The sequence below is a fragment of the Manis pentadactyla genome, chromosome 1, assembly GCF_030020395.1.
Source record: "Manis pentadactyla isolate mManPen7 chromosome 1, mManPen7.hap1, whole genome shotgun sequence".
NCBI classification, from domain to species: Eukaryota; Metazoa; Chordata; class Mammalia; order Pholidota; family Manidae; genus Manis; species Manis pentadactyla.
The window spans coordinates 203,911,665-203,934,100 of record NC_080019.1 but is presented as its reverse complement, the minus strand read 5'-3'; the positions used below and the strand labels follow the sequence as shown (position 1 = coordinate 203,934,100).

Sequence of the window (22,436 nt, the reverse complement as noted above, 5' to 3'; positions counted from 1 at the left end):
GCTCAGCAGGTCTGGTAGGTGTGCTGTAGATCTGGGATTCATGCCTGCGTAGGGACATATTGGACTCCCTACCAGGCCTCCTTTAAAATAACTAGCCCATGAAGAATTTCTCCATTTGCCAACACACTTTTGTTTTGCTTATCCCGCATTATTCTGACGACCCATTTTTCAGTAGAGGAAAGTGAGGCTCAAAAATGTTAAAGTCATGCACTCAAGACCGCACAACCAGTGAGGGGGAAGGTGGGGATTCCAATGCAGGTCTGACTTGGGGCCTGTATCCTTGACACTGCACACAGTGGCTTTTGGTCAGGTGTCCGCAGGAGGGCGCTTCCTTACAGATTCCCTGCATGCTGCAGCTTACACACATGCACTGAGAAAGCCGAAGTCAGCGTGAGGGCTGAGCCCAGTGGGCCCGTTTCCTGCGGGCCAGAATCATACGTAATAAAGTCTGGTCGCCTCAGGTGTGCCATCTCCCATGGGTGAGGACTCAAGTCTTTAGACGTGGATTCTTGTTTCAACTCCACAACTGCTAGTTATGTGACAATTAAGTTAGTTCAGATCTCATCTGCAGAGTGGATCCTTAAGGATTATTGTGAGGAGCAAATGAAAACAGTGGCTGCAAGGGGCTGTCCGCCTTATCCTTCCTCACCCTCAGCAAGGGGCCCGCAGTACGCACAGCACACCCGCCTTCACGCTGTGCGCAGGCGCGCTCAGCAAAGGGGTCGACGCTCCCGCGGGCCCTGCGGCTGCGCATTCGTCCAGCTTTGCGGCCGCACTGCTTGACGGCAGCTGCTCCGCCTTCCGGCCGGCGTTGCCTGGTAACGACGAGCGCACGGGACGAAGGAAGGTAAGCGCCGGGCGGCTGAGCGGGCTGGCTCCTAGGGCCCCGGGCTCCGTGGCCCCTGTATGCCGGGGCGGTTCCACAGTGAGAGGAGACGTCTTCCCGAGAGCCCCCCCGGGCGAGAGCGCAAAGGGCCCAGAGGCTTTAACCGGCTCTTACAGCTTGACCAGACTGGGCCGGGAGGAGGAGCCGGGCTAACTAGTTCTGCTGGAATTCACCACTTTCCCACTCCCTCGTGCACCTGTAGCCTTCACACTGATCTTTGTTTTTCCTGGAAACATCTACGCCACGTTTAGTACCGAAAGCTGAGGACGTCGGGATGCTTGCGACAGCATCTGCGCCCGAGGGCAGCCTCCCTCGCCAGTGGGGTTGCCAGCGGTGGGCAGAGTTGGGAGGGGCAGCTTAGGAAGACAGCAAAGGAGTAAGACACGGAGTTCACGAATGTCCTGGGCCTCTCACATTTTTTGGCTCTGTGTAGTCATTTATTGCAGCTGCAGCTACCGACTGGACTAGCATTTTTCACTTGGTAGGCCCGCTACCGGCACCTTCCCATAATACCCATTTGGTCTTCAAAACAGCCTTCAAAGATTTATCGATTATATCTTAGTCTCAGGCTCTAACCTGAAATCTCCCCAGAGGCAGGATTGTTTGCTTTGTCCCTTTCATCCTTGCCTACACGAGCCCAGGAGGTACTCAGTTGGAACTTCAAATATTTTTTAATTGGGAGAAGGTGAACTTTGGTGGGTGGGAGGTTTTACCCAGGTTTGTTGGACAAGGTGGTCCCAGGGAGCTGGCGAAGTAAGTGGAGGGACGTTCCCCTTTTTTGTTTCGTTTGGAATAAACATTTACTAGCCCCCCAGAAGGTGTTAGCTTCTCTGCACAAGGGAAAAATAAGGAACAAGCGCTGCTTTTGGTGGAAAAGTACATACACTTAAAACGGTATGGGCGTCTGGAGTCAGGTACGTCCAGGTTTTGGAAAGGAAAAATAATCCTCTGAGTCCCTTTCCTCATCTCTACAATGGGAATAGTTATAATACCTCAGGGGACTGTTGGGATTAAGTGAATTAGGACAGGCCATCCTGTTCCACTGGTTGGCGACTTTGGCTACATGTTGAAATCACCTGGGTCCCACCCCAGAATTTCTGATGAAACTGCAGGTAAATCCTGGGCATTAGGAATCTTCTAATTTCCCCAGGTGATTCTAAGGGAAGACAAGCTTGAAAGCCGCTGTTATATACGACCCTGGGTTAATTTTCTTGACCTCTTTTCAGTTGTCATTTCCTGCTTAAGAACTTGTCCTGGTTACAAATCTAAACCATCCTTCACATCGCAAACCCTCTGACAACCGGCCCAGTCCTTTCTGTACATCTGTGTTTGCTTCAGGCAGGAGTCCCATTTTAGGCCAGTCCTCTTAACCATACCCTGTCTCCCTGTCTGGCCAACCTCCTGTCTTCCCTACTATTGGGGTTTGGGCAAATGACTTGCCCTCTCTAAGCAACGGTTTCATTGACTGTTTGAGGATACTAATATCCCCATGCATAACATGCAGCACAGTCCATGCCTGGCATGTTGTAACTAGCATGTTGTAACTACTGATGATGGTTTCCTCTTTAATTTTACTTATATCCCACATCTCACATCATGCTATTCTCCTATCATGGCACTTAGGAAATACTTCTTAAAATGCTTACTGCCGATATGGAGAATGGCAAATTCAATCCTTTCTCCTCTGCTTTGCCTTCCAAGTTCAACACAAGACAACTCTTCCACAAAACTATGAAACTAGAGATTATCTGGTCTGTCATGAATTTTTTAAATAATAGCCCTACTGAGAGATCATTCACATTCTTTAAAATTTATCCTTGTAAAATGTACAAATCAGTGATTTTAGTATATTCAATACTACTTTATGTAGTATATACTAATTTAGTATACTCAGTACTAATTTTACAACATTTTGATCACCCTCAAAATAAACCCCATACCTATCAGCAGTCACTCCTTGTTTCCCCTTCCCCCAGCACCTGGCAATCACGACTTGTGTCTCTGTGGACCTGCCTATTCTGGATCTTTCATATTAATGGTCTTACACAATATGGTCTGTTGTGACTGGCTTCTTTTACTTAGAAGTGAAATGCTTTCAAGGCCCATGCACACCGTAGCCCGTGTAATATTTCATTCCTTTATTATTGTTGATAATATTTTACTATACGGATAGACCACATTTTGTTGATGCATTTTTCATCTTTGATGAACATTTGGGTTCCCACTTTTTGCCTATTATGAATAATGCTGCTGTAAACATTTGTGTACAAATTTCTTAAGTGAACCTATTTTCAGTTTTCTTGTATCTTTACCTCGCAGTGGAATTGCTGGATCAGATAGTTACTCTGTTTAATATCTGAGTAGCTTGCAGACTGTTTTTCAGTCCTGTTCTATTTGAAGATGAAACTGACTGGACTCAATGAGTGGTGCAAGGTCACATAAAGGCAGTTTTGCATAAATAGGCCTGCTACAAGTCAAATTCTTCATGTGCATGCTTTCACGTGGTTAGAGGTAACACGAGAGCTTGGATTTTGAGGTTTTGTGAAAAAAACAGTATTTGGGGCAGGAACCCTTCTATTACACACACACACTTGGGTTACGGTACAGAATGTTACTATCAAGTGTCATAGCTCATTCTTGCCTTTTTTAGAGCATAAACAGCAATCTGAAAGAAAAAATCCCAAACAAACCAGGCAAATTAAAATACAACTTTTCATTTTTGCTTGTTTGAGAGAATTTAATTGGAAGTTCTTGAAGTTAGCCACTAAACAATGTCTCTTCTTTTAAAATTCCAAATGTAATAATATATTACAAGTCAAGTACTAACCAGCAGTTGAGTTAATAAAAGGGAATGCCTCATAAAGTCTGAATTGTTCCAGGAAATCCCTAGAAAGTCTCTCACCATAGAGACCAACATCCCGCCTCAAAAGAGCCAACATAGTATTGTTTAAGTTTTAGAATAAATTGCTGGGGGTTTTTTCCAGCTTCTTGAGTACTAAATCCAATACTTGGCTGGGGTTTAGGGATAACCTGGCAAGTGAAAATCTAGTTAAAATAACCCCGGAAGAAAATCTCTTACTTGCCCATTAACATGCGGTATACCTGGTTTTATTAATGCTATACAGAAATACATGTGCATGTATGTGTGTAATATATATAATCATGCTCAGTATGTAATTCTGTTAGGAGATCTTATTTAGAAATTAAATTCTAGCATTTTGCTTCTGAGAATACCTTGGCAATTCTCTGAAGATTCCAACTTGCTGATGCTTATTTTTCATGGTTAGCTTTGTAATTGGTTTATCAGTTTTTCTGGCTCTTCCTTGGTCTATGTTATTCTTTGTCCCCATTTAATTCCTCAGCTTCTTTGAGAGGGTAGATAAAAGTATCACACAGTGGACAAGACTGTTAATTTCTTGTTAATGGTCATGAACCCTTAAAGCCACTCACACTTCTTCCTCAGGTTGGCCATCTTCATTGGTTCTCTCAGGCTTGATTGCCGCCTTTGCCAGGCTGGATGCTGTTAGGAGTGCAAGAGGCACCTAAATAGTCAGTCTTCCTTTTTCCCTTGCAAGGGCTTGGAGCCACGTAGGTTAAACATGGGTGGTATGGCTCCACTGTATCTTCAAGCACCTGGTACACGCTAAGCTTAAGTCGAGTCCAGCCCCAGGGCCGAGGGAGCAGTGGATTCAAGTGTCCTGTCTTACTCTAGGACATCTCTTTGAATGGAGCAGCAGGCCAGTCTCTTGCACTGCTTACCTTGTTTTCCCCTTGTATATGGCCAAGCTTTCCTGAGTGAAGTGCATCCAGAGTGGCTTGCTGTCTTCATTGCATGCTGCACTCAACTTGACTTCTTTCCTTTAGCTATTATTCAGTTGCAGCCAGGTGGTATCTCCAGCTTGCTTCATGTGCATTAATGTGCTTGTTTTATCTCCCCAGGTTCTGTGTAAGGCTTGGAAGGGAGAGGCCCTAACTTCTGCTTCCTTTACTCCTTCACAGTGCTGGGTGCACAGTAAGTAATTCCATAATTAAACATAACCCATCAGCCTATGTCTAACATGAGAAGTAGTGAGCCTTCAGACAGAAATGGACAGATGCAGCCTGTGTTTGCAGCAGGACCCAGAGAGAAGAGCAGGGCTTTGGGTTCAGCAGACATGGGGTCCACATCCAGTGCCACCAGTCTCCCAGGCCTTTCACAAAATCTCTCCAACCTGAGTCTGTTTCCTCACCTGTGTGAAGCAGTGTTGGTACTGCTCACCCCATAATAATTTTAGCAGATATTATTATTTGCAAACATGCACAGTGCCAGGTACTGTTCTAAGCATGTTAATGGGTCTTAACTACAGGCACACCTCAGAGATACTGTGCATTCAGTTCCAGATCACTACAGTAAAGTAAATACCACAATAAAGCAAGTCAAACGAATTTTTTGGTTTCCCAGTGCATATAAAATAGTCTATTAAGTGTGCAATGATGTTATGTCTGAAAAAACAATGTATATACCTTAATTAAAAAATACTTATTGCTAAAAAATGCTTACAGTCATCTGAGTTTTCAGCAAATCATAATCATTGATCACAGATCACCATAATAAATAAAATGAAAAGGTTTGAAATAATGCAGGAATTATCAAAATGTGACAGACATGAAGTGAGCAAATGCTATTGGAAAATAGTGCCAATAGATAGATGTGCTCAACACAGAGTTGCCACAAACCTTCAGCTTGCAAAAACCACAGGTGTCTGCTAAGTGCAGTAAAATGGGGTGTGCCTGTATAAGGTAGTCTATCCTTATGTTGCACATGAAACCAAAGCACAGAGAGATTAAGTAATTTGTACCCAAAATCTCACAGCTAAGATATGGTGAAGCTGGTTACCATTCCGACCCTCTGGCTTTAGAGTCCCTACTCTGAGCCACTTGCATTTCATGGTACATAATAGACACTCAAACAGTAACTGCTGCTGTCATTGTTATTTATTAATGTAAATTCGGTCGAATGAATGAATGAATTTAAAAATTGGGAGATGATTGCCTTAATATTTGGAATGTATCTTAAAATCCTTTATTGGAAAATGAAGTGCTTACATGATTAATTATTTGAGGGAAGTATCTCTAGTCTTACCTTGATATCCCCAGCACCTCTGATTATTAGGAGCCTCTGGTGGGTACACAGTAAGTATCCGTTGGCTGAGTAATAGGCAGAAATCCTATTGAGACGTTTGAGTAGCATCATGACTTTGGAGTCGCTAGGCCTCTGTCTTGTCAGCCATAGTTAGAAAGAAAACCACTGACTTCTTAGGCACTTAGGAATTGAGATGTTCTAGGTGAATGGGATTTGTACCACTGGTACAAAATGTTCTCATTACTCTGTGTCTTTTAGTTCACTGCTTTGTAAATAATATATTTTCCCCACAGACCACAAGGTTTTCTGAGCCTAAGAATAAATGTATTTGCATTTTTGTTAAGGGTGAGTTATTGATTGACTATCTGTTTCTTTTTCCTTGTTATACCCTTTAAAGAACAGTCACCCTTGCGAAATGGCCGAAGCAGTTTTCCATGCCCCAAAGAGGAAAAGAAGAGTGTATGAGAATTATGAGTCTCCATTACCGATCCCTTTTGGTCAGGACTGTGGTCCTAAGAAAGACTTCAGAATATTCCGTGCCGAAATGATAAACAACAATGTGATTGTGAGGAACACAGAAGATATTGAGCAGCTGTATGGGAGAGTAAGTGCAGGCGGCCTTGGCCTGGCTGGCTACTTCCTGACATCCCTGAGCCCACAATCCTTTCTCCTCTCCATCCACCCCGAAAACAGACCATAAATGACCATTCTTTCCTTGCAGTTTGGTCCAGTGTAGGAAGAGTAGAATTTGAATCAGGTGCCCCAGAGCCATATATTGTGAGGATAACTCCCCCCACCCACCAATCCACATTTCAGCAATGAAGCAGGGCCAGTGCATTGGCCTTTCTTGTCTTTCAGTTATAAAAGCAATGTGTGTTCATCGTTTTAAAAAATTTCAAGCAGCCTACACACCTGCAGTGGGTAAAGAGTAAAAATTCCCCAGTCACAGCCGTTCTGTGCCCAGGGATAACCACGGGGCCGTGTATTGTTCTGGCTCACGGACAAATCAGAAGAGGCTTTCAGCATGTGCTCCGCCTCCCCCTCTGCTCACTCTTCCCTGGGGACCTCTTCTTAGATGAGGGCGAGTGCTGGTTTTTGCTGTTTTCTATTGATTATAGCTTTGGGTTGAGATTAGCCATATCTCAGTTGGCTTATCTCCTTATCTGTTCGTTCTCCTGGTTGCGTACCTGTTCTTAGAGGAGAACAAGTTCTGGTTTTTGATGTTTTCCATGAATGATAGGTTTGGGTTGAGATTAGCCATATCTCAATTGGTGAATTAGCCATATCACCCATAGCCAGTTCATCACTGGGGACAATTTTTAAACAGCTTTGTTGAAGGATAATTTAGAGCCATAAAATTCACCCGCGGCAAGTGTACAGTTCAGCAATTCTCACAGAGTTGTGCAACCGGTGCCACCATCCAGCTGGAGAGCATTCCCATCACCACCCAAGTTCCCTTGTGCCCACTGCACTTAATCTTGCTCCCACTCCCAGCCCAAGGCACCCGCTGATCTATTTCCTATCCCCATAAAATGTGCCTTCTCCAGACATTTGATATGAAGTATGTATGTTGCAGCCACCTTGCCAAAGTAGGGTGCAGTAGGTGGCAATGATCCTTGAGACAGGTCTAGGCCATGGGCATTCTCTCTCCACATGCACAATACAGAACATTAAGCAAGAAGCTTTGTGAAGTGCTAGATGCACTATTTATCTTGATTGTTAAATCCAGATGGAGGGCAAAGGGTGTTCAGTTTATTATTCTTTCAACTTTCTGTGGGTTTACAGTTTTTTAAATGGGAAAGTCTGTGTTTGTTTTTGGAGTTCACAGGAGGAAGATAAGTACATAATTCCGGGTACAGGAGAATCCAGGAACCTTTTTGTACCTGGAACTCTTGACTCCTGCTTTTAGTCCCCCTGCTCCCGACCTACACGTGGTCAAAGGAACCCCACCCTCCTGCCCTGTTGCCTTCAGCTTACCAACCTAGACTGGAGTCACCAGCACTCCTCAAGTGGTTGGAGACATGAAATGCTAAGATCTTCATTAGTACTCATTAGATAATCAGAGGGAAAATGGAAAGCTGTGAAAAAGTGGAAGGAACCTCTTGTTAACTCAAAGAATTCTTCACCCTCAGCTAAAAAATTGATAACTAAACCTCAACTGACTGTTTTTCTCTTCCCATAAGGGTTATTTTGGAAAAGGCTTCCTGTCTCGAAGCCGACCAAACTTCACAGTTTCAGATCCTAAGCTGCTTGCCAAATGGAAAGGTAAACTTGTGCATCATTCAGTTCTTTTGGCACATGGGCATCTTCTTTCACTTTTGATCTTACTCCTCAGATTACGTAGTAAAATTCTAGAGAAGAAACATGCACCCTGGCAATTTTACTGCCAAAAACAGCAACTAGAATAATTTTAAGCATGATGCAAGGGGTCTTGTGGTTGGTAAGAATGTGTTTTATCTAATTTCTGGAATTACCAAAAGTGTTATTCTGCCCTTTCTGTTGTTAAGCATTGCCTAGCAGAGTACTGTGTGTGTGGAGGGCTCTGGGAATTAACTACCTGCTCCCTGTATGTAAAATGGGTGTTACATTTTATTTCTGGAATTAGAATCTACAGCAGTAACTGTGACATAGATGTATTTGTTAGAACATACTAGTGTGTATAGTTATTCTCTTTAATTTATAAATCTTCTGGTGTATTCTTCTAAGGAGGTCTCATGTAATCACGTAACCAATACCAGCAGGCTAAAACATAATTAAGGACTTTTTTAAACATTTTATTGTAAGAAAAAATACAAATTAAAACTGCACTGAGAGACCGTTTCAGCAATCAGATGGTAACAGCCAAAAGTTTGACAGTATTCCCCTTTGGTGAGGACCTGCGAAGCACTCTCATGCACTGCCAGCAGGAGTGTAGGTGGTATAACTGTTAGAGAGGAAAATTTAGTGAGGTCTAGCCAAATTATATATGCATTTACTTTTTACCCCCATCCTCCTCTCCCCCTAACCACTAGTAACCGTAATATGTTTTCTGTGTCTATAATGCTGCCTATTCTAGATATTTCATATAAATGGCATCACATATTATGAAGCCTTTGTATCTTTCCATAAGGCAGTGTTTTCAAGGCTCATCCATGTCATCACATGTATCAGAAATTCATCCAGAATAATAATCCAGTGTATGGATGTACCATGTTTTGTTTATCCATTCATCCAAAGATGGACACTTGGGTTGTTTCTATGTTTTGACTATTAAGAATAGTATTGCTATGAATATTTATGTACAAGTTTTTATATGGACCTATGTTTTCATTTCCTTTGGGTGTACACATAGGAGTGGACCTGCTGGATCATATAATAATTCTGTTTTAGTTTTTTGAGAAACTGCCAAACTGCCTTAACAACTGCACTATTTTACTAAATTCCCACCAGCAATTTATTAAAAGGGTCCAGCTTCTCCACATCATCATCAATACTTGCTGTTTTCCATTTTGTGTTTTTGATGATAGTCATCCTAATGAGTGTGAAATGGTAAAAGTTTTTAATTTTAACAAAGTCCAATTTATCTATTTTTATTCTTTTCACATATGCTCTTGTTATTATATTTAGGAAACAATTGCCAAATCCAAGCTCATGCAGATTTTCCCATCTGTTTTCTTCTAAGAGTTTTACAGCTTTAGCTCAAGACTAGAAACAACCTAAATATCCACCCACTAGAGGGTCATCAGCTGAATATACTACCATGCATTCATATAATGAAGTGCTGTGGAGCTGACAGGAATGAGGGATCAGTAGGATATATTTTTAAGTGAAGAAAGTGAGGTAAAGGATAGTTTGCATGATGTGCTGTGGTTTATCTAAAGGTTTGCGGGGGTTAAATACACTTGTGAAATATAAGAAAGGATCAATCTTTTTTTTTTAATGCCTATGGAGGAGGGGTGGAATTGGAGAAAGAGGCAAGACATTATACATCTGACTTTGGAACCTTGTAAATATATTACATGATGGCAAAACAAAGTTAAAATTTTTAAATAATCCTTTAAGGAAAAAAAACCTATATATCAAGTTGGTGCATAGCCACAAGGGGGAAAATATTTTGAGTGACTTTAAAACATGGTAATTTGAGGGTTTAATCCTAATGAGATAGACTGTATGTCTGTTACCTCTTGCCACAATGTTGTATAACAAACCACCCCAAAAGCCAGTGGATTTGAACAGCAACCCAGCTGCTCACCAGTCTGCAGGTTTGCTGGGTAGGTCTGCTGACCACGCTGGATGTGCTCATTGGTCTGGTTAGTTACGGATCTAGTCCAGTAATGAATCTTGTGGGATGGGCTGATCTTAGCTGACCGTCAGCTGCTCTAGCATCGCCGCACCTGGGATGAGGGGCGGGAGCACCACGTGTGTCATCCTCTGGCAGGCTAGCCCAGGCATGTTCTCATGGTTATGCTGGAGGGTCAGGAGCAAGCCCCAGAGTGCCGGTGCTTTTCAGGCCCGTGCTTGCATCGTGTTTGCTAATAAGCCATTGGCTCAGAGGCAAGGGAGTTGGCAGGTGGAAGACCTGAAGAATTGGGATCAGTGCAATCCCATCAGTGCAATCACCTTGGCTTACATTCTCAAGAAAAAAAGAGCTGAAAAATAATCTTTACATTGTTTTCAGCAGTTTTTAGATGGTAGTCTTGGTACTGATAGTCTGAGATATACCACTGTTATGTATATTGGGTGATAAATGAGCAATAACATTGGTATGGTTGAGAGGATTTTTTACATGAAATATCTTGTACCAGGAAGCAAAGAAGCTATCAAAAACTACTAGGTATGTTTCAAAAGAGGCTTCCACTGGCCAAAGATGGAAATATTTGAGCATCAATAAGAATAATACTACAGTTTATTTTTAAATTCATTCATTCATAATAATACCTCCCAAAAATTCTTGAGTCCTTTAGTTCACACTGATAGATACCAGAAAAAATTTACTTTTCTGCTGGGCGGATTCATCATTTTGAAAACTGGTAAACATGAACTGTTTCTTGGGATAACCAAGTAGTGAGAATTTACTCTTTATGGAGGAATCCTGCTAATAACCAAAGAGGGGATAATAGGACTAATATCACCATTTTGCAGCCTCTGATGAATTATTAGATCTAAGCATTGCGCAACTGTAGTGCTGATGACATAAAAAGAAACGAGACGTGTGTGTCTTGCAGTGGAAACACACAGCACCACCTATGATGTGGTGAAAAAATTGAGCCTGAATCTGATCAAGTGTGTGGTTGTAGCAATTACAGAACACACAAGGGGCAGAGGAACCTGCTAAGCCAGTGCTGCTCGAAGTACTGAAGTGCGGCAGGATAAGACCTTTGTACCAGAACAGAAATAGATTCCACTCTGTTTTTAGCTACAGCCATTTAGCTACTTACCTACAGCTTCCTTCTCCATGAAAATCTGGCTGTGAAAACAAGGTGAGCAGAACTAAGCAGTGTGCTGAGGGACACTATTGCTTAAAGGTTGGCACAAGCCCTTCATCTCTTCTTGGACTGTCCACAGTGTGGGGACGGCAGCAGGCCTGTGCGACCGTTAGCAGCACCACCCTGACAGCACGATAGGGATGTCGTCATCTGAAGCAAGACTGGGGGCAGGTCTACCCAACGGAGGACCCAGTTTTTCAAAAAATGAATTTAGAGGAAAAAGCATGATGGAGAAACATATATTAGAATCAACTCAAGATACATGAGTTCAGTTGCAATGTATAGGCCTTTGAGGATTTAAATGGACTTTGCAAAAAAGAAAAATTGTGAGAATGCATACATTTTGGATGATTTGAAGGAGCTAATTTTTAAAATGTGATATTGGTATTGTGGTTATGATTTTTTTTAAAGAGTCCATACAGAAATACATACTGAGCTATTTAGAGATGGGATAATATATGAGGGCTCTGTTTCAAAATAATCAAGAGCCTGAGGGAGTGGGCAGAAGAACAGAACAGATGAAGCAAGATTGGCCATGAATTGTTAAAGCTAAGTGATGGGAACATGAGAATTTATTACTAGTCTCTCTACTTTAGTATGTTTGGAAATTTTTTCATAGTAAGCATTTTAAAAAGAGAGAGAAACAGAGGAAATATCAGGCTGACCTTGTCAATACCCATCACCCAGCAGTTACTAATATTTGAGGGGAAAAAACAAAATATATATTACAAATGGTGTGATAATCTTAAGAGTTGAGAATCTTTTCTTGAACTTTGTAGTAACCAAGTTTTAAATACTGAAAGAAATTTGAAGGAAATGAATTCATGCTGAAGAAATAAATCAAGGCTGTAGGCTGCCCTAAAGAAGTGAATCTCAAATGTCCATTTGGGAGGTTCTCCAAATCTGACTGCAGCCTCATCTTCTGCCCTCCTCTCCATCCCCTCTCCTGCTTGCTGGCACTGTGGCCACCTTAGGCTGCTTGCCATTCTGGGAACCTGCCCTGCGTTTGCTGTCTCTCAGCCTTTGTGCGTCGTTTCCTCTGCCTGCTTTCCCCTGGTCTACCTGGTGAACTCATTCATTCCTCAGAGCCCAGCGCAATTATTCCCCCTCCTTTGTGTTTTCTCCTAACTCCCCCAGGTAAAGTTAACCTTTATGATAACTTTACTTCATCATGTATCAGCTTGGGTTAGAATCAGTCATTTCTGGTCTGTCTCCACAGCTAGACTGTGTCTCGAGGTTTATTACTTCTGGCACATGAGAGGCTGTCACTAAAACTTGCTAAATTGTCATTTATTGTTTAATTATCAGAGGAGGGAAGTCATGACATAGGAAACTGACAAATTCCAAGGAGACAGGAGTCTGCAGACTCACTTAACTGGGGTTTTAAAGCTGAACATGATCTATTCCGAGCCCTTAATGCACAAAGGGGAGGCTGAGTTCGGGAAAAGGGAAACACGACTTGCCCAAAGGCAGGATCAGGGAGGACCAGGAACAAACCCCACACCTTTTGGTGACCCAGTATACATTTTAGGTGGAAAGCCTCATCCATCCAGGTGCCCAGAGCTAGAACTAGAGGCCAGAACTCCCAGATCCGTACCCAAACCTAACAGCCGTGAGATTTGCCCTGACAACTCTTTTGAGACCCACATGAGGAGCTTCCACGGAAGATGCTTTAAAGAGCACGAGAGAGTGGGGGGATGTGTGTGACCCTGGGGCCTCCATATTCTCAGCTGAAAGTTGGGGGCATGAGCATTCAGAGGTGGCACAGAGCCTTCTCGCGTGCTGTCGCTGCCCAGCTGAGCATCGAGAAGGATCCCGAGGTCACGTCAGCGTCCAGCGGCACTGTGGTTGGTGTGGGGGAAGGGAGTGGTGGCGAGGAGGCTCATGTTCACCCCTGCTGGTTGGACAGGATTAACCAACCTCCCAGATGTATGATTTGTGAATCTTGAAATTCTCTGTCTTTTCTAGGTTTTCAGTATTTCTTCCCCTTAAGGAAAATTTGTCTGAACTGATAGAACTTCTTTGTTGTTACAGATACAAAGACAGACATGCCTGTAATCACGTCAAAGAAGTAAGTCATGGTGAACTGTGTCCTTGGTCAAAATTATTATTTAAATCAGGTCTGTTTTAGATAATTTAGATCATCTTTTCCAGTGTGGTAACCTTTTTTTTTTTTTGTAGTAGATGTGTCCTTGAAAACTGAGTTTAATGTGGATCAAACCATATTTGAAATGCACTGTTTATTTTTTAAATAATCCTAAGCCAAGTCCTTTGCCAGTTGAATTCCTCCCAAAATATGGACAATTATCTTGTAATGTGCAAGTCTGTAAGTGCTGAGATGCTTAGACTTTGAGTTAGAAGTGGTCTTCCACCCTGTGTGGGCAGAGACGCCCTGTCCTCTTGCTCGCTCTACCCCTGCATGGTTAGAGAAAACCGCTTTCCCACAGGCCCTTCCTTGTCCACTCATACAGCTGTGATTCCTTCCTCTGGCTCTTGTTCACACCATTCCCACTTCCTGGAACATTTCTCCCTGACCCCCAGCTTGTGTTCTGCCTGGCTTGTCCTGCATGTCATCCATGCTTCATGTCACTCCCTTGAAGTTTACTGCCTCTCCACCCTCCCTGCAGCTGAGTTGGGGCTGTTCTCCGGCTCCCATAGAGTCTTCCTACCCACTCTCTGTGCCGTCCGTCTTAAACCTGGATTTAGACCATCAGACCAGGGGAGCAATGACTGGACCTGGTTCCTTTCTGAAACCCCAGCACTTGGTTGTCCCATGGTAGGATTTTGTTGACTAAATATTCATGTGTCTAAATCCTCTTCTCCCTGAGGTACAGCTTGAGTCACAACTCTTACATGGAGCCTTCTAAAACTAGTCAAGCCCACAGTGATTTTTTTAATGTGTATTTGATATACAATCTTATGAAGGTTTCACATGAACAACATTGTGGTTTCAACATTCACCCATATTATCAAGTCCCCCCCATACCTCACTGCAGTCACTATCCATTAGTGTAGTAAGATGCCACAGAGTCACTACTTGTCTTCATGCTATACTGCCTTCCCCATGAGCCCCCTACATTATGTGTGCTAATCATAATGCCCCTTAATCCCCTTCTCCATACCTCCCCACCCACCCTCCCCACCTGCTAGTCCCTTCTTGGAGTCTGTGAGTCTGCTGCTGTTTTGTTCCTTCAGTTTTGCTTCATTGTTATACTCCACAAATGAAGGAAATCATCTGATACTTGTCTTTCTCTGCCTGACTTATTTCGCTGAGCGTAATACCCTCTAGCTCCATCCATGTTGTTGCAAATGTTAGGATTTGTTTTCTTTTAATGGCTGAGTAATATTCCATTGTGTATGTGTCCCACATCTTTATCCAGTCATCTACTGATGGACACTTATGTTTCTTCCATATCGTGGCTATTGTAAATAGTGCTGCAATAAACATAGCGGTGCATATGTCTTTTTGAATTAGAGAGATTGTTTTCTTCAGGTAAATTCCTAGGAGTGGAATTCCTGGGTCAAATGGTATTTATATTTTTAGCTTTTTGAGGAATCTCCATATTGCTTGCTACAATGGTTGAACTAATTTACGTTCCCACCAACAGTGTAGGAGGGTTCCCCTTTCTCCACATCCTCGCCAGCATTTATTGTTTCTTTTCTTTCGGATGTTGGCCATCCATACTGGGGTGAGGTGATATCTCATTGTGGTTTCAATTTGCATTTCCCTGATAATTAGTGATGTGGAGCATCTTTTCATGTGCCAGTTTGCCATCTGAATTTCTTCTTTGGAGAAGTGTCTGTTCATATCCTCTGCCCATTTTTTAATAGGGTTATTTGCTTTTTGGGTATTGAGGTGTGTGAGTTCTTTATATATTTTGGATGTTAACCCCTTGTTGGATATGTCATTTATGAATAAATTCTCCCATACTGTAGGATGCCTTTTTGTTCTATTGATGGTGTCCTTTGCTGTATAGAAGCTTTTTAGCTTGATGTAGTCCCATTTGTTCATTTTTTATTTTGTTTCCCTTGCCCGAGAAGATGCATTCAGGAAAAAGTTGCTCATGTTTATATTCAGAAGATTTTTGCTATGTTTTCTTCTAAGAGTTTTATGGTTTCATGACTTACATTCAAGTCTTTGATCCATTTCAAGTTTACTTTTGTTTATGGGGTTAGACACTAATCCAGTTTCATTCTCTTACATGTAGCTGTCCAGTTTTGACAACACCAGTTGTTGAAGAGGCTGTCATTTCCCCATTGTATATCCATGGCTCCTTTATTGTATATTAATTGACTGTATATGCTGGGCTCATATCTGGGCTTTCTAGTCTGTTCCACTGGTCTTATGGGTCTGTTCTTATGCCAGTACCAAATTGTCTTGATTACCATGGCTTTGTAGTAGAGCTTGAAGTCAGGGAGCATAATCCCCCCAGCTTTATTCTTCCTTCTCATGATTGCTTTGGCTATTCGGGGTCTTTTGTGGTTCCATATGAATTTTATATAGATGTCCAGTTTTGCCAACACCAGTTGTTGAAGAGGCTGTCTTTTCCCCATTGTATATCCATGGCTCCTTTATTGTATATTAATTGGCCGTATATATGTTGGCTTATATCCACAGTGTTTTTCATCTTGCTTCTAGCACGTACTGGCAGAATCCCAAAGCTCTTTTTTGGTTACAGGTCTAGTAATCCTGTGGCCAGAGGAGTGGCCCCAGGGAGACCCCAGTGGCTGCTCTGGCTGTCACCCAGGCCAGGGACTGGGCCGGGTTCTGGTCTGTGGGAGGGGCCAGCTAGAACCTGGCAGACCCTCCTTCCCAGGAGGGGCTGCCATCTGGGGAGGCTGCTACCACCAATACTGGGACTCAGAAGTGCAACAGAACCCACCCATCAGAGGGCATGCTGCTTGGCACTGCCCACAGCTGAGCTGGCCGTGAAGATGCCTGAGGTTCTGGGTGGAGGAGAAAGCCCCCCCACCTGATGGTTATGCCCTTGTCAGCTCTTCAGGGTAACGTTCCAAGAATTTTATTTGTCCTTGTATTTGTTTCCTGGGGCTGCCTTAATAAAATACCACAAACTTGGTGGCTTAGAAGAACAGAAATTTATTCGCACAGTTCTAGAGGCCAGAAGTCCAATATCAAGGTGTGAGTGAGGACCCTCCCGTGCCTCCTGTAGCTTCTGGTGGGACCAGCAGTCCTGTGTTCCTTGACTTGTTGGCATGTCACTCCAGCCTCTTCCTCTGTCATCACATGGCGGCCTCCCTGGTGCGTTTCTGTCCACACTGCCCTCTTACAAGGATGCCAGTCAGTATGGCCTCCTCTTACCTGATGACACCTGCAAAGACCCTGTTTCCAGAGCAGGTCATGTCCAGCAGGTCAGGACTTACACATACCTGACAGTCCTGTTAGAAAGTTATGTCCCCACATCAACACGTGACTCATCATTTGTTCATAACACTTATAATCCCAATCTCAATTTTGTTAAGTTTTAGGGGAAATGGACCTATTTTCGTATTTTGAGTGCTTACCATCATTGTTTCTTTACTGAAATTCAACCCCTGTTTGAACTGGTTTTGCTCTTTTTCCAACAAAAGTTGGCCTTGTGTGATGAGAACCTTCCGTGTAATCTTTATGGAGGTGAGCATCAGGCCCCCCCAGCTGGTGCCCTGAGGGCCGCAGGCAGCAGAGTTGAGTCCTTGAGGACCAGCCCTGAGGGTCTTGCTGGTCCCCCCTCATTTGTGCTCCTCTGTTCAGCCAGCACTTACTGTGGGTGCCTGTGTATCAGGTGCTGGGTAGGTGCTGGCATTACAAAAGGAGAAGAGCCCACCCCTACTCCCAAGGGGTTCATAGTCTCGTAGGAGGAGAAGACAAGTAAACCATAGTAAATACTATGGTTAGGTGCTGCCATCACCACCATCGTTATCACAGCCAACAGGCACTGGTTCCCCAGCGAGGCCAGTTACTGGTCTGTAGGCTTCACCTATGTCATCTCAGCCCATCTTCTCAAGAAGCCTTTGAACACCCCTATGTTCATTGCAGCACTATTTACAATAGCCAAGAAGTGGAAGCAACCCAAGTGTCCATCAGTAGATGAATGGATAAAGAAGATGTGGTACATATACACAATGGAATACTATTCAGCCATAAGAAGAAAACAAATCCTACCATTTGCAACAACATGGATGGAGCTGGAAGATATTATGCTCAGTGAAATAAGCCAGGCAGAGAAAGACAAGCACCAAATGACTTCACTCATTTGTGGAGCATAACAACAAAGCAAAACTCAAGGAACAAAGCAGCCTCACAGATTCCAAGAAGGGACTAGTGGTTGCCAAAGGGGACAGGTGGGGATGGAGGGAGAAGGGGATTGAGGGGCATTATGATTGGCACACATGGTGTAGGGAGGGGTCACAGGGAAGACAGTATAGCTCCGAGAAGACAAGTAGTGACTCTGTGGCATCTTACTACACTGATGGGCAGTGACTGCAATGGGGTGTGGGTGGGGACTTGATAATATGGGTGAATGTAGTAACCACATTGTTTTTCATGTGAAACCTTCGTAAGAGTATATATCAATGATACCTTAATAAAAAAGTAAATAAAAAGAAAAACAAGAAGCCTTTGAGGTAGTTGTCATTTCCATCCCATATACAGGGAACCTGCAGAGAGCTGGCCCAAGGGGACATGAGCGCAGGCAGTGCAGCTCCAGAGACCATGAGAAGTTGACAAACAGCAAGCTCAGTAGCATAGATGTACGCACTGGTATTCTCGAGTGTGTCTCATGTGCTAGTGCCATGCTAGTTGCAGATTTATGGATTAACTCCTCCGGTCCCCGCATCTCTCCCATGAGGTGTAGGTCCTCCTGTTGTCTGTCTCTGGCAGGTGAGGAAATGTAACCAGAGAAGGTTAAGTAACTTACTCAAGGTCGATGCTTGAATGAAACTGTTTTGCTGTGAACTTCCAGTGATAAATGGGCCTTGAACAGTAAGATGGTGGAGAAGGGTGTTCTCTGCAAATGGAGAGTTGTGTGCAAGGGCATAGGAACACGAGCTGAGGTGTATGCAGATGGTACCTTGCGGGGATCTTGCGGCCTTAAATGAGTCTGCTTTCCACCAGTCTCGCTACTGCTGCTCCCGACAGCTGCCGCCTTTTCCTTCTGCCACTCCCTGCTTACGTTTTCTGACCTTTACTTTTTATTTTGCCTGCTGCTTCCCCAACAGTGTTTGGGGTTAATCAGAGCAGGGCTTGCTTTTTATGGCGTTGCCAGCCCATTTGAGGACACCTGCTCTGCAGCCCATGTGCCATATGTCTTAGTCACTGTGTACTGGCTACGTTCATCACCGGCCTTACACAGAGGCTTTCATCCACCTGCTTTTGCAGCCACCGTCTCAGTTGAGCTTTCATAAATGAACTTCTCAAGTCATGAGGCAGGAAGGCAGATATGATTCTGGTATTTGGCAGAAGAGCAAAAAGAAACAAGTGGCTTAGCTCAGAATCACAGAGAAGAGCCAGTTCCAGAACCCAGACCTGGTGCCACACTTGTCCCTATGGCTGCTCTGCTCTCAAGGAGCTCTTAGTGAAGGTGTACGTTCCCATTCACTAAAATGCTATTTGTATTTTTTTTTTAATGTAATATATTATTAAGTCAAATGATTTTGTTTTTCAAATCTCCTAAAAACTCCACAGTCACATAGTAACAAAAATTTATTGAGCACTTATTAATGTGCTGAGCACTTGACGTGTGTCCTTTAATCCTTAGAACAACCCCACGAGACAGATACCAACGTGCCCAGTTCACAGGTGAAGAAGTGGCCTGGTTAGGAGTGTGATGGCCTAAGGGAGCAGGAACGCGCATCTGCCCTGACCTCTCATTGCCCAGCGCAGAGCAGCGGCCTACCTGTGCTGTCAGTTCTAGACCTGCTCAAAGTAGGGAGCTATTGAACCCTTAATTCTGTGGTTCTTTCGCATATTCTGAGTCAGGGAAGTGGATGAAAGTAGTCATTCCCTTCCCCAGAAAAATACACATTGACACAAAAGTTTTTGTCGTGATCACAGAGACTCATAGACCCATGAAACCTAGGGAGCTGGTGCTTTAGGGGAGACAAAGAGCAAAATTCTTCTCAGATCTTTCAAAGCAAAGCACTGACTATGTGCAAGAGTGGCCGTACTTTTCATACAGGAGAGAAGACACTGCTGGCATATGGACAGCTACATTTTCTACCCTAATTATAAAAAAAGTAGTACTTAACATGATCCAAATGAGGCAGTAGCACTATTACCCCAATCCTTACAGGTGAGGAAACTGAAGCGCAGAGATGTTAAGTAACTGGCTTTGTCACACAGTTATAAGTGACAGAGCCAGGGCTGAAATGAAGTGTGCGATCCCAAGGTCCATGCATTTTCCTGCCTCTTAGGTGTTAGCATAGTCTTGCCAGGTTTTAATCTTCAAAATACAGTTCCCAACATAGAGGAATGTGTGCTCATCCCCACACAGGATGTGGACAGCTTGGAGAGTCTCCTGGGAATCAGGATTAAGCAGGCACCTCTTTTTTAAATATAGAAGAAGCGAACTTCCTTGTCTAACTGTGTGTGAGATGTAGCATTTTATAAACTATGATATAGTCAGTGTCTGACACTGGCAGAATCTCTACTCAAGGTGAATCTTTCCACAAGCCCTGTATCTTCCTACATGCTTTTCAGACTAATTGCTATAGATAGAGGAGTAAAGTGCTTGAGTCTCAAGCTGTCCTAACCCTCCCACTGCTCACATTTCCCGTGCTTGGCGGTCTTACATCCCACGAATGCTTCCCAACAGCGTTGCTAGGTGTTGATGCTTCTGCACTAAAGCAGAACCCTGTTGTCTTACCTATAACTTTTTGTGACTTGGGAATTGTTCAGGGGTTTCCTGCTGGTTAAGAATCTAAGCATGTATTTTCTCATTAAAATATACTTTCAAAATTGTTGTGGAAAAAAGGGCCGTTTCTATTAGGATGCTTGACTGTATGTATATAACCATCATCATTTCTTTCCATATGCAGTGGAGACATTAATAGGTACTTGAAAAATATTTATTGAAATTCTCATTTTGCTTTCCAATACTAAGCAAAACCTGTTTGTATCATGAATGGAATATACATCTGAAAACATTGTGATATCGAAAGTTGAAATAATACCAAACAAAACCTGACAAAAGATGGCCATTTCTCTTCATATTTTCCTAAGTCATTTGGTCCACTAGTTTTCAATTACATAAATTTTCATACTTTGCTAAACTGGGGCCAGCTTTTTTTCAAATTAAGAAAATTGATTGAAGCTCTATAATAAAAATAAACAATAGTAATTCATGTTTATTGCAGAATAGTTAGAAAATGCAGAAAAGTATACAGAACACATTGACCTGCCATTGAGGAAGAGCCATGTGAACACTTTAGCATACTACCCTCTTGTCTTTTTTACACACTCTATTGTCTTCTAAATATTGAAATTAAAGTGTTGTTACTAACAGTATTTCCGTTTTGCAGGTATCAGCATCGTGTAGGATGGGCCACGGAGCTCCTGCGAAGGCAGGGGCAGGATGAGAGTACAGTGCGTAGATTCCTCGAGGACTACACAAAACCACTTGAGCATGCTTGTGTAAGGAGTGAGGAGGTTCCATGGCATGATAAACTGGACTCTGAAATGGTCTCCCAAACAGAAGGCCCGGCAGATAGAGAGAAACTTCCTGCGATGAATGGGGACTCGGAAAAGTCAGGTGACATGGAGGATCCCAGCAAGCCACCAGCCTGCCTGCAAGAGGGCTCTGGGCATGGCCCGCTGAGGACAAGCAGCTTGGATGAGCACATGGTACAGGTGGCTGCGCTTTCACCCCAAGTCCATCTCAGCAGACAAGATGTTCACCTGCCCCAGTGCAGTGCCCAGCCTGAGGACGGCAGCCAACCAGCGGGCATCATCTGTGCTGGAGAGAGAAGGCCTGAGGCTGAGTACCTGCTGGTGGAGGAGGTCATGTGCGATGGGAGCGAGAGGGGAGATGCCTCAGATGAGGAAGTAAGTAGGAGAAAAATCACTTCCTCCAAAGCCCTCTTTTTGGGGCATAAGGGATATTGGCTAACCGGGATGTCCCTGCCTCAAAACCGGTAGCAGGCCCATGCGAAGCTCCCAGTATATGAGAGGTGGTGCAGGACAGCATGCCGCAGACCCTCCAGGGAAGCAGCAGGCATGGACCCCAGCCCTCATGGCTCAGTAGTTGTGAGGGCTGTTACTACTAAAACTTCAAAGCCTGTGAGTAAGTTAACGTTAAAAAGTGTAGGAAAGTAGGTCCAATAATGTTCTCACCCTTGTTTAGGAGGAAAAGAGGTTCAGTGCTAATTACACAGTCTTGAGCACGGCCATTGGGGTGGTCTGGAGTGGGAAGGTCGCCGTGACAAGAAGAAGCAGAGTTAAGAGCCAAGTCAGTACGGGACGCACCTCAAAGGTCGTTGCCGTAGAATTACCTGTAACAGCTAAACAGGAGAAACAATCTAATGCTTAAGTCGTCTGTGAAACACCCATTTGAACAAGTATTGTCTAGAGCTTTTAGATCGAAGTTCATCAAGAACTTTGGCACATGCTTGTGAGGTACAGTAGGGTGAAAAAACACATAAAATCAACAAAATGATCACAACTGCAGGGAAAATTCATGAGGGGAAAAGGAGAAAGGAAATAAAATGTTAGCCAAAATAATAAAACTTTTTCCCCAAAGTAATAAAAAATTATCATTTAATATTAATCAAACGAATGTGAATCTGGGAAATTTATAAGAAAAGTATTCATTTTAAAATGCAGTCTCCTCTATATAACATGTAGTGCTTCCATTTGTTCTGTATGTATTTTCTTTCTCTTCAGTTGGCACAAAAAAAGAGACTAATATGCAGAAGAAATCCATATAGGATTTTGGAATATTTGCAGCTCAGCCTAGAAGAGGTATGTTTG

General features: G+C 43.3%; 1 protein-coding gene across 7 annotated transcripts in view; it reads left to right on the top strand.

The window, feature by feature from the left end:
- Positions 1-703: 703 nt before the first annotated feature.
- The window catches only part of TSEN2 (tRNA splicing endonuclease subunit 2), a 49,506-nt gene continuing 27,773 nt past the window's right edge, over positions 704-22,436 (top strand). The window contains exons 1-7 of one of the 7 annotated variants that reach the window (XM_057506536.1): positions 801-847; positions 4,826-4,898; positions 6,406-6,612; positions 8,192-8,273; positions 13,508-13,544; positions 20,990-21,512; positions 22,350-22,427. In XM_057506536.1, coding sequence (XP_057362519.1) covers positions 6,424-6,612; positions 8,192-8,273; positions 13,508-13,544; positions 20,990-21,512; positions 22,350-22,427 — 909 coding nt within the window. In that variant the 5' untranslated portion in view covers positions 801-847; positions 4,826-4,898; positions 6,406-6,423. Of the gene's footprint in view, positions 848-4,825; positions 4,899-6,405; positions 6,613-8,191; positions 8,274-13,507; positions 13,545-20,989; positions 21,513-22,349; positions 22,428-22,436 lie in introns of those variants that run through there. The other 6 variants (XM_057506556.1, XM_057506551.1, XM_036911393.2 and 3 more) reach the window with 6 other exon arrangements.